At 36.7% G+C, this 12602-nt stretch overlaps 1 protein-coding gene across 8 annotated transcripts in view; it reads right to left on the reverse strand.

Annotated features, from left to right (window-relative positions):
• The window catches only part of dmxl2.L (Dmx-like 2 L homeolog), an 84118-nt gene that overhangs the window by 15818 nt on the left and 55698 nt on the right, over positions 1-12602 (reverse strand). For 4 of the 8 annotated variants that reach the window (XM_018253081.2, XM_018253084.2, XM_018253080.2 and 1 more), the window contains 7 exons: positions 9210-9340; positions 7643-7891; positions 7289-7432; positions 6873-7054; positions 2023-2156; positions 1269-1354; positions 365-566 (listed from right to left, as the gene is read on the reverse strand). In XM_018253081.2, coding sequence (XP_018108570.1) covers positions 365-566; positions 1269-1354; positions 2023-2156; positions 6873-7054; positions 7289-7432; positions 7643-7891; positions 9210-9340 — 1128 coding nt within the window. The remainder of the gene's footprint in view (positions 1-364; positions 567-1268; positions 1355-2022; positions 2157-6872; positions 7055-7288; positions 7433-7642; positions 7892-9209; positions 9341-12602) is intronic. The other 4 variants (XM_018253085.2, XM_018253088.2, XM_018253086.2 and 1 more) reach the window with 1 other exon arrangement.

Genomic DNA, 12602 nt, shown 5'->3' on the forward strand with positions numbered 1-12602 from the left:
ATATTTAAATTCATTATCAGTTATTTATAATTTTTGCATTCATTTTTCATTTCATCAGTAACATATTGAAGAAACCAAACAACAGACAGTACGTATAGTCCATGCATTATAAGGCTGTCTTACAGACATTAAACAGTTTTTTTTATAATTATTATTTTAAGGTTGAATAAAGTCAATTTAACTAAACATAGAGAACCAAACATTATGGCCGGCTAGCCAGACAGCCCTGCCATTTCAAACATATTTTGTATGGAAAATAACTTTGTATGAAAGCTGCAACCTACAATTAGAGATGTAATATAACTGTTTTTTTACATTCAATAACGATCCCCTGCCCCCAAAAAGTGTTTCAAGATAAGCATACTTAAATGGTGTATTCTCAGCATCCAACAATGCCTTGAGACGTAAGGCAGCAGGTCCCGCTCCTGTAGATAATTCACTAGGATAAATCTTTATATAGTTTGGTGGGGGGCCTTCAAATTGGTCCATTCTCTCTTGAAGTATCTGCTCCCAATTCTCTAGGTTTTTTACAACAGCAATGCCCAATGGTGATGTGACAGGGAGATCTTAATAAAAACGGAGATAAAAATCAGCAGAACATAACTGCAAAGCCCACAAATCAAAGTAAGAAACCAAAGCATGTCTGTAACCCCTGCAGCTTGTGGTTAGCCAGGCAATTGGAGCCATGTCATGTTTATCTAATCACGCCATACACTGTGCCACAAACAAACCATGAGTAAGGATGCAGGGTGGCACAAAGTGATTTACAGCATTTAGAAGAAAAGCTACAAAAATGTATTTGCTAGGTATCCTATATGACAAATATAAAGTAAAATGTCACAGATATCATATTATCAGCCCCATTTGCTTACTTCCATGATATTAATGATACCTAACTCTAAAAAACAGAATAGGTGCCTAGGAAAACAACTGTAGCTGTATGCCCATTTCAATGAATACAAATAGTATACTTTAAATAAAAATCTGTCTAGGCAATTGTGTAAAAATAAAAAAAAAATAAAGGAGAAATCTATGCATTTTGTATAACAAAAGAACATATAATTGGAAGCAACTCTCCACTATAAATTATATTTTTTTTTACATTAGCTTTTAATATTATTTCATAATTGGAAGCAGCATTTGTTTTTCTCTTTCTGTTATGTGGTTCTAATTCAAAGTGGCAGAATTCATTTCTCCTTGCTCCATCACTGCTGTCCAGCTCATGTTACATTTTGTTTTATGAAACGTCTGTTAAAAGGAAATCTTACCAGATAATTCAAGGCCAGCTATGGGAAAGAACTGCTTAAGATTCTGGATTGCAAGTTTCACCATTGCTAGGCGAATTAGTGTCCAGCTGCATAAAAAACAAAGATTGACCACTGCAAGCCATTGAATGCATTTATCAATTTACTAAATACAGCACATTCAACAGACTACAGGGAAAGGATAAGAACTTAGTATATATTGCACTGCATTGTATGAACCACAGCTTCACTTAACAGATTTTTTATTCAGCAAAATGCAAAACAGAAGCATGTTAAATTTTACTGAACTGCTTTTCTAAAAACACCCAATCAATGAAATAGACATCAATGAAATCGACGTGACAAGCAATATAACTGCAATCACCAATACTGATTATTTATTACGTGATTATGAACGGAAAACTAGCTTTTACTCTAAGGCTTAGAGCAATATCGTACAATACTTTTTTGCCCACAGAAGTTTGCCTCCCATGAACCATAAGCCTAACGCTAAATCAAAAAAAGGAAGATGATCACATTTTCCATTTAAAGTAACAGATTGAGCTTCCATATCCTGGTCTAGTACAGTTCATTTTATGCCAACCAGGCTGACCCTAGTCTAGGAATGCAACTTGGGTGCCACACTAGACTTGACATATTTTAAGATGGCTACTCCACAATTTAACAAATATGGGTGACAAAGGAAAGTGGAATGTGATGGAAAGAAACCAGCACCAATTTTTGGTCTCGCTGACAAACTAAACAACTGCCTTTTTACCTGTAGGAGCTAGAGTTTGTGTGCTCCTGTAACTGAGTGTCTGAAAGAAATGCATCATCATCTTCCTCCTCATCACTTGGTATACTTTCATCTGAGTCATAAATTACACCACTGTCAGACAGGGGGAGGAAAGGCTACAACATAAAAGCAGTGATAGTAGTTAGTACCCACCCCATTATGATTTTTCTTGGAAACTAAACATTATTTGTAATATTTTCTAATGGAGGCATCAAGAAAATATGTGAAAATTAATGTACAGGATGGATTATATATTTAGAGCTCCAATGTAATCAAAATACCAATCAATCAGAGAAAGAATGTGTTGTAACTTTATAAATGTTACTAGGTCGTACACATACATTTACAACTTCATATCAGGCAACAGACACAGCTTAAAAACAGAACCTGAGACTGAGCTCACAGTAGAAAAAGGTTTTGGGTGTGAGCGCAGATTGGAGACTGTGACGGTCAAAATGCCTGTACTACTGGCCTAAAAAATTCACGGTAGCTCAAAAGATGAAAAGGTGTTGGAATAAACCACCGTTTTTATCTAACCGGAGTGACGCCTTTTCATCTTTTGAGCTACTACGATTCCAATGGGGACGCTGATGGCAGAGCACCCGGATGATCACAATTAATCAATGGAGCTACACTAACCAGAACACTAAGGGGGTGAGTTTGGAGCGGCCTATTTTCTTCTTTTTGCACTGTATAAGAAATTCATGGCAGTACACATTTATGAAACCAGTTCCATAAGAAGTTGGCTCACCAGAAGTTAGCAAATTACCCATAAAAAAAGATATAATAATTTTACAAAACAATTATTTTGCAGATTTTGGTACATTCAGGCATAATTTGTTCATTTTAAAAATGTAATAAATCCTAATTCATAAAACTTCTCAATCTAGCATTGCATAACACTTGTTTCTGACTTGCTATGGCCTTTTGCCTTTTTAATAAGACAGATATCTTTTAACATTAAAAGGCATAAACTATACGAACACTGGATATTGTGTCTGATTGATAAAAACTGAGGCAAAGTGAATGAAGATATTTAACCTTCAGATATTTAGTCTGTTGGATAGGTTCAGGCATTGATGGACAAACCCTATCATGAAGAAATGGCTTAGCGCCAACATTCAAGCCTGAAAAATTGTTTTAAAGGAAAACTATACCCCTCTAGGTCTCTATAAAAAGATATTGCATAAAGCAACTCATATGTAAAACCCTGCTTCGTGTAAATAAACCATTTTAATAATAATATACTTTTTTAGTAGTATGTGCCGTTGGGTAATCATAAATAGAAAACTGCCATTTTAAAAAATAAGGGCTGCCCCCCTGGGATAGTATGATTCATGGTGCACACAAACATACTATACTTGTTAGGTCACATGAGCCAATTAACAGAGAGAGTTCGGTCTTTTGCTCCCACGTTTCTTCATGTTACAGTTAGAGTTGTAGTATTTCTGGTCAGGTGATCTCTGAGGCAGCACACAGACCATAACGAAATGGTGGCTCAAGGCAAGAGATGTAAAAGGACAATATTTACTTAAATATATATTCCACTTTGGCAAGATTCTTTAATATGCCACTTAATATGATATAAACTATCTGTTGCTCAAGTGTTCATTTTGGGTGTATAACAATTTAAATGAAATTCTTGATTTCCAGTTAGCATGTTGCTTTGCTTGACTTTTCTGTAGAGAGTCACAGATTGCTTGCCAAATTGATTGGAATCACATCAGAGTACACCTGGTAGACAGGTGGAATAAACACTAAATTTTCAGGTGGTAAGCATACTTGGAGGTCATATGAACAAGCAATTGGAATTGACATTACTGGCTAGAGTGCTGGTGTTAACTGTGCAAACCTCTCCATGTTACGACAGCAACTAATGGGTAAATGAAAGAAAAGTAACTAAAGGAAAAATACGCAAAATGCAAATCATTTTTCCTTTGTGCAAATTTAGTCTAGTTTTTGTAAACCCAGGAAAAGAAAGCACAAAGCAACTGGAATCAGGTTGGGCATTTTATAGTTAATATAGCATAAATGGAACGTCATTTTTGTGCACCAAAACTAACGTCACCTTTACACACAATTAAAACACTTGATTGAATAATAGTATAATAAAGAATATTACTTTGCAAGATATTAATTTTTGTTCTTATATATGCAATTTTTCCAGTGAACCTACAATTCACTAGTTAACTTTTACTATGTTATAGAACGGTTAATTCAAAGCAACTTTTAGGCCTTAATTTTTTTTTATATAGATTTTGAATTATTTGCCCTCTTCTTTTTCTGACTCTTGACCTCAACTGACCTCATCTAAGAAACAAACTTTAGCCTACAAATGTATTGTTATTGATATTGTAATTTGGACCCTAGTAACCAGATTGCTGAAACGGTACAGCTGCTGAATAAAAAGCTAAATAACTCAAAAACCACAAATACTAACAAAATAAAACCAATTGCATACATTATACTAAAAGCTAATTTAAAGGAGAACAACCCATTTACTTTTGTGATTGGAAACCACTGTTTCATTCAATAAGCCAGTCCCAAAGTACTAGGCAGCATGAAACTTGAAAAAGTATTCTTTCATTTCACTGCTGAATGAACTAAAATTCTGTTCACATTGATCTTTTTTTTTTAATGCAAAATATGTTTTTTAAATTATATGCTTTATATCACAAAAAATATTTAGAAACATTTGTAAGAAAAAAATCTGGAAAACCACTGTTTACATATGTGCTCAAGCCCAACACTTACTGCCACACAATATAAGGTTGTAAATGTAGCTATATTTAGAGAAAGTATCAACTATGCATTCACTTTCTTTCAGGCACAGTTGTCTAGTTAGGTCAGGGTAGATGGATAACACTTTTATATCTCCATTTTAAAATAGTGCAACAAATCGTTTAAGGAGAACTAAAGTTCAACTAAAGAAGTAGGCTAGAAATGTTGTACATTATGTTTTGAGGTACCAGCACATGGCAACCACAGCCCTTTGGCAAGGAAGATCTGTGTCTCCAAAGATGCCCCAGTAGCTCTTTTTTTCTGCGGATTCACTACACATGTTCTGTGCTGCTGTCACTTACTGAGCTTAGGGACCCACTCACAATATACAGTACATATAGAATAGAAATGTCACAATATAAAGCTGATTAGTTAATTAATACTGATAATTACTACATGGCAGTACAGATAGTGCAAATTACATCAGAATTTGATCATCAGCCTTGTCGCATCAGCTCATATAACAGGCCAACCTGATTTTCTGCTTGATAATTTGACCCCTAAGCTTCTTAACAGCTGCTCAGAGCCCACTGAGCATGTGAGTGTCGCAGACACTTTCCAAGATGGTGACCCCCCTAAGACAAGTTTGAAGTCCTGGATCATTGCTGCTATTGAGAAGCTGAAACTTTAGGCTGGTGCAATCAGTTCAGTATATAAAATTTGGCATTTTTAGCTATATTCATTTTCAGGGTTTAGTTCTCCTTTTATTGGATTGAGATCAGAAGAACTTTAACTGAGTCACTGTAGAAGATGTGCCTGTTGCTTCAGTCTGCTTTGGCCTTGTGTTTGGAATCATTTCCTCGCTGAAACATTATGGGGCAAATTCACTAAAGCGTGAAGCGGCTAACACTAGCACAAATTTGCCAGCGTGACGTCATTTAGTTACTGCGCTGATTTAATAACGGGCGCTGACGTAAATTCGCTAGCAAAGTGGACCTACATCAGTGCTACTTCGCACCCTTACGCCAGGCGAAGTTGCGCTATGGCGAAGGGACGTAACTATGCAAATTCACTAACTTGCACGTTTTACTGAACGTTACCTCTTGCGCCAGACTTGCCTTCGCCACCTCAGACCAGGCGAAGTGCAATAGAGTAGATAGGAATTGCTTCAAAAAAAGTTGACATGTTTTCTAAGTCCCAAAAAACGTTGGCATCTTTTCCTTTTTTAAGCTGGATAGGCTGAAAAAGATCGTAAATTTTTCTGGAGGTACCCTCCTTCCCTCCTACATAGCCTAGCATATGGCACCTAAACTATACACTGGGCCCCGTAGTTACACCAGAATTATGTACAGAACCTTAGTATTTTATGCAAGAAAGGTCATTGTTATGCATTGGATCCAACCCCAACCCCCTACAATTACTCAATGGTCTAATTTGGTTAATTGTATGCTTCCATTAATAAAGTTGACCCATGAAGCCAGAGGGCTTCCCGAAAAGTTTGATAAGGTTTGGGGTCCGTGGGTCGATGTCTTTCCCATGACACCCATTGCGTAACATCTCTTGGGTCTTTATTATGTGTATTAATATGGTTCCGCTATCTGTGAGAGGTTCCTATGATATGCTGTGTGTATATGTACATGTGTGCTATTGTAATGCTGCACTGATTTGATGTATAGCCAAGTGTTAAATAAAAACTTTAAAAAAAAAAAACTATACACTGGGCACATGTATAGGGCAAAATAACAATGTGAAGCATTATGAAGCTTTCCCAGGCTTGTGTAGTGTAATGTACTTGCTGCTACATATACGTCTATTGTACTTTAACTTGCGCCGTATGCAAATTAGGCATCGCTAGCGTAACTTTGCTTTGCTTGAAGAATTAACGCTAACGCAACTTCACTACCTTTCGCCTCCCTGAGCGCAAGTTCGGATTTTAGTGAATTAGCGCCGCCCTGGCGAAACTTCGCCTGGCGAACCTGCTCTGGCGCAACTCCGCAGGTTAGTGAATTTGCCCCTAAAGCTTTCCATTTAAAAGCAACTACTAATTTAAAAACCTAAAAGCTGTACTATTGTTTGTCTTGTAGTTTAGCATTTGCACAGTTATATTTTACCTTGGCAACAAAATAATCCCACATGCTCAACTCAGGAGGAATAAATTTCTCTTTGTACGTTGGTCTTTCTGCAGGAACTGGTGGTGGGACAGCAACATCTTTTACTGGTCGACCAGGCACAAGCATTCGCATGTTAAACCTTCTCCGATGCTTATCTATTTCTTCCGAGAGGACAGGGATGGCTGTCAGAAGATGCAGAGAAAAAATATATACATTTAGCAACATGCTACTAATAGCCATGCATGTTTTAATCATGGCTTAATTAAAGCAGTATGAAAAAAATGCAAAGGATCAATGCTATACAATCAGAAAGATTGTGTCTTATTTGTACCATGCAACAAGCAGAAAGTGCTCTTAGGATAAGAAGTGGAACACATCAGGTCCTTAACACAGCAGCCATCACACTAGTTTCTCACCACACACTTGAGACTCGAGGGTCATATCAATTACAGAAGTATTTTCTTTTCGGGAAAGTAATGCAGAATCTTGTGTAGGTTGCTTCTCATTTGGCAATGGACAAGCACTTTGTATTTTGTGCTCATCAAAATCTTTTGTTTTACCTGGGTGAGATTAATTTAGTACAAGTCAGGAGTCCTAAAGGCTTACTCATTTCTAGGTGTTGGTTGTAGCTGTATTTCTATACGTGCCCAAAACTGAATTATGATCATAACACTCTAAATTACATGTGGTTGCAGTTTATTTACTACAAACAGCTGCAAAATAAATGGTAATGTATATGAAGCATAAAACGACAAAGAACACCTCTGTACCTGGAACACTTTCTGGTGTTTTTCTTGGTTTCACAACAAGCTTAACACCACCCCCAAAAACAGCTGCCCACATTCGACTATTCAGTGGATGAGCTGCAAGCCGAAACATTTGACTGCTGGAGTCAGTGGCAAGGGCATGTGTCAAAAGGCTCCCATATACAGCTACAACAGCTTCACACAGCAAAATGTTCAGCTTAGGTTGATCTTCATCTTGCGCTGTTGTAAGAAGGTTTATAAGAGAGCTAACGCCTGTAAAAGAGCAAAGGAAAAAAATCCATTATGAGAATTTACAACAACCAAATGTGCATCGCAAACCCTGTTTGTTAAACAGAACAAAATATGCTCTTGCTAACATAGGCGACAATACAACTATAAATATTATGGTTTGTATTTTTATTGTAATACAAAAAGTAATTATTCCACATGTTGGACTTACTCTCTAATGTGAACAAAGGATATGGAATGTGTGCAGATCTCTTCCCATTTTAAACAAAACACATTTCCAAGAGACACCCATGCCAATATGCTGCTCACACAACTTTCCATTGCCCATAAAAGAGCTTTTTCTGCTATCTTGATTTCTCAGATTTCCTTTTTAGATTTGGAAGCATTTTACTGGCACACTGATAACAAGATCTTTATCATAATCCTTAAAGCCATAATTGTGGCATGAGGACTGGCATCTCAGGGCACGCAGGATGACATCACTGGTCTCAAAGCCACTTTCTGCAATAGGGAACCTAGCTAACTTTTCTTTAACCTTTAATGAGAAATTAAATACATGAATGCCATCATATATCCAGCCCCTTTACTGAGCACATCTTTCTCCTGGAAATGTTGATGATATAGTGGCCCTTTAAGGTGTACTATACAGTATAAACCAACATTTATTTTGGATTCCTCATTAGTATGCGCCACCTTCATCACTGAAAGAATGTGATTTTAAGTTGTGCTTATTTATTGTTTTGAGCTACGTAAGGTAGCTAGGATTGGATATATACTGAGATGCACGAGATGGTGAGATTTTTAGGGTAAATCCCAGAATCAAACTGACCTTGCCTATAGCCACTTCTAATTCTAAAGGTTGGGAATAGGTTTCCCTTACCAGACTTCATTTATGTTAAATGGATATTGCTTGGGAAGAAGGAAGTCAGAATTACCAATAAGATAACTCACTTTGCCATAATACTTTTTCTTTCACTAGAATGGAAAGCAGGTGGATTTCTTGAAGGGCATTCAGAGTTTCCCCTGAGAGATGAGCTAATGAATGGGCCATTGGACAAATTATAGTGCATTAAAGTGATAATGATGCTAAAAAAACTACTTTTAAAACTACGAATGTACATTAAATCATTTTTAGTTGATACTGCTAAACCTGACTGTCCCATCTCCGCCTGTAAGTTAAAGTTTCTAATGCTAACAGACTTCTGCTGCACAATTAAGGAAGCCCCCTCATAGACGAGCACGGGGAGTAAGATGGGTAATGTAAAAGCTTTGAGCAAATACTTTAGGCAAAATTATAAGTAGCAAACAAAGTCAATTAGGTTTTTCATCTATGGAATCTCACCTGGCCAAGATGCTGGAGGCGTATTTGGAGTGGCATGTTCTTCGATGCTTTCTGTTCTTAGCCTCCGTCTCTCACTCAAAAGTAGGCCTTGGTAGGCCATTCCAGTAAACTGATTTGGTTCCCCCTGGCTGCTACATTAATTAAACAAAGAAAAAATGTTCTTTATTGAGTAGGTAACAATCAACATTATGTATGAACTGAAAAAGCATAACTACTGACACCCGTTTTACAAATGAAAAGCATTGACTTAAAATGTCTATGACGGTTTTCAATTATCCAGGTCATGGTATATCTAGTAGCAGTAAATCTAGAGCAACTGGACTTGTGAATTAATCATTGAAGATGTTTCACTACTCATCCAAGCAACTTCTTCAGTTCAACTGACTTGTACGGGAAATCCGTAAATTTTTAATTTGACACACTAGTGATATAAACATTTAATATAAAATGAAGAAATTATTAATGTTTTTGGGAATGTTTTTAAAAGTGTGTGAAAAAATTGAGAAAATAACAGGAATATTTTCCCTTCAAGTTATAATTTATTTAGTACTAATAGACCTTTTCCTGCCCTCAAAGAAAACTTGTTTATAAAAGCCAGTGCACTAGTAAACAAAGCAATGAAACATTTCTTCTGCAGAAAACTAAACTAGTGTTTCACAGCACCAATGCTATCTCTTTATAACTGACCAATACATATACAAATGGAAATCAAAGGACATATTTACTTAAAGGGATACTGTCATGGAAAAATATGTTTTTTCCAAAACACATCAGTTAATAGTGCTGCTCAAGCAGAATTCTGCACTGAAATATATTTCTCTAAAGAGCAAACTGTTTTTTTATATTCAATTTTGAAATCTGACATGGGGCTAGACATATTGTCAGTTTTCCAAGTCATGTGACTTATGCCTGCACTTTAGGATGGAACTACTTTCTGGCAGGCTGTTATTTCTCCTACTTAGGGGCAGATGTATTAAGGGTCGAATATAGAGGGTTAATTAACCATCCATATTTGACTGGCGAATTAAAATCCTTCGACTTCGAATATCGAAGTTGAAGGATTTTGCGCAATTAGTTCGAAGGAATAATCGTTCGATTCGAAGGATTTTAATCCATCGATCGAACGATTATCCTTCGATCAGAAAAAACTTGGAAAGCCTATGGGGACCTTGCCCATAGGCTAACATTGACTTCGGTAGCTTTTAGGTGGCGAACTAGGGGGTACTTCGACTATCGAATGGTCGAATAGTCGAATGATTTTTAGTTCGAATTGTTCGATTCGAAGTCAAAGTCGTAGTCGAAAGGTCGAAATAGCCCATTTGATGGTCGAAGTAGCCAAAAAAACACTTCGAAATTCTAAGTTTTTTTTCCCTCTATTCCTTCACTCGTACTTAGTGAATGGGCCCCTTAGTGTAACTGAATCAGTCTCAGTGGGATTTGGCTTTTACTATTGAGTGCTGTTCTTATATCTTCCAGGTACCTGTTATCTTGTGTTAGGGAGCTGCTATCTGGTTACCTTACAATTGCTCTGTTGTTAGGCTGCTGGGGGGGGGGATGGAGTGGGTGATATCACTCCAACTTACTGTACAACAAGTTTTTTCGGAGCACAAGTCACATGACTGGGGGCAGCTGGGAAACTGACAATATGTCTAGCCCCATGTCAGATTTCAAAATTATTTCAAAATTGAATATAACAAAAACTGTTTGTTCTTTTAAAAAATGGATTTCAGTGCAGAATTCTGCTGGAGCAGCACTATTAAATGATATGTTTTGAAAAAAACATGTTTTCCCATGACAGTATCCCATTAAGCTTTTGCTATTCACACATACATCTTTGCTGCACTGTGCTCTCCATCTCTAATCTTTCGTTTATTTGCTCATGATCACACTGTATTTCTGACCCTCCTTGCCCTCAGTTCTTAGTTTCACCATATTTTCCACCCTGTTTCTCCCTACATCTCACCCCAGACTCCAACTTTCACTTTTAACTCATGTATTGCATGCCCACTTTCAATGATAAATATTAAGTGGAGAAAGTCCCTTGCATTGTAAATAAAATGTTGCATGAGAGGAAGGGTAACAGTGATTAAAATGGCCTTGACCATACAAACAAAATATCCATGCACTTCAAAATACTATAAAAACAAATTCTTCATTCAATACATTATATAAAAAACATTTCTAACCCCACACTCACTAGGCTGCTGATGTGCTGATGGGTTAAGAAATGCTTTTTTAAAATATAATGTATTAAAAATTTTAATTATAAAAATTGTCTTTATTTGAATATTTTAAGTGCAGGGTTAATTTGTTTCAATTAATTTTTTCCCCTAATATCTATTTTTAATTTCTATGTTTATTCTTCTACCTACTTGGCTGAAAGGTGGTGATGAAAAAAACATATGGTATATTTCTTTATGTATTAATCTGATTATATAGCCAGTATCTTTATTTCTAAAATCATCGACAAGAACCAATGATCTGAAATATGCAGTTTGCATGTAAATGGTTAGATGCAATGCTCAATGCCTCCTCTGATCTTGTGATTCCTGAGCATGCTTGTCCCTGCACCATGTGTGATATATTGCCTTCTCATTGAGAGTAAAGCTCACTTTATCTTGTATCAGTTGCATTTTTGTATGTAATCTGCATGTTCAGTGCATACTCCCCATTTATTGTATACTCCAGAACAGTGGTCCCCAACTAGTAGCTCGCGAGCAACATGTTGCTCATCAACCCCTTGAATGTTGCTCCCAGTGGCCTCAAAGCTGGTGCTTATTTTTGAATTCCAGGCTTGGAGGCAAGTTTTGGTTGCATAAAAACCAGGTGTTCTGCCAAATAGAGCCTCCTGTAGGCTACCAGTCCATAAAGGGGCTACCTAACAGCCAATCACAGCCCTTATTTGACATCCCCATGTACTTTTCCATGCTTGTATTGCTCTCCAACTCTTTTTTACATTCAAATGTAAAAGGTTGGGGACCCCTGCTCCAGAATATATCGGCCGTTTATAAATGCATATGAATAATAATAGTACAACTATACCTATAAATGTGGCCATACACTGTATGGCTCAGAGCATAAATGGGCGGATACAGCACAAGGGGGATTTTGCTGTAAAAATGTGTGCTTCAGCACCAAAATCCATCCCGTATATGCGCGTTAGGCCGATTTATGTTTGTGTCCAGTTGCATCTTAAGCAAATGCAATTATAAAGACTACAGTGAACTAAACTTTTGCCAGGCTACTTATAAATGGAAACAAAATTACAGCCGTTTTCAAAAACACTTTGTAAAATTTAAATAAAAACAGAATGGGATGATTTGCAAATCATTTAAACCCTATGTTTAAGTGCAAAACAGAACACCTAAAATGCTGAAACTGAGAAATGTTATT

The sequence above is a fragment of the Xenopus laevis genome, chromosome 3L (genome assembly GCF_017654675.1).
Source record: "Xenopus laevis strain J_2021 chromosome 3L, Xenopus_laevis_v10.1, whole genome shotgun sequence".
NCBI lineage: Eukaryota > Metazoa > Chordata > Amphibia > Anura > Pipidae > Xenopus > Xenopus laevis.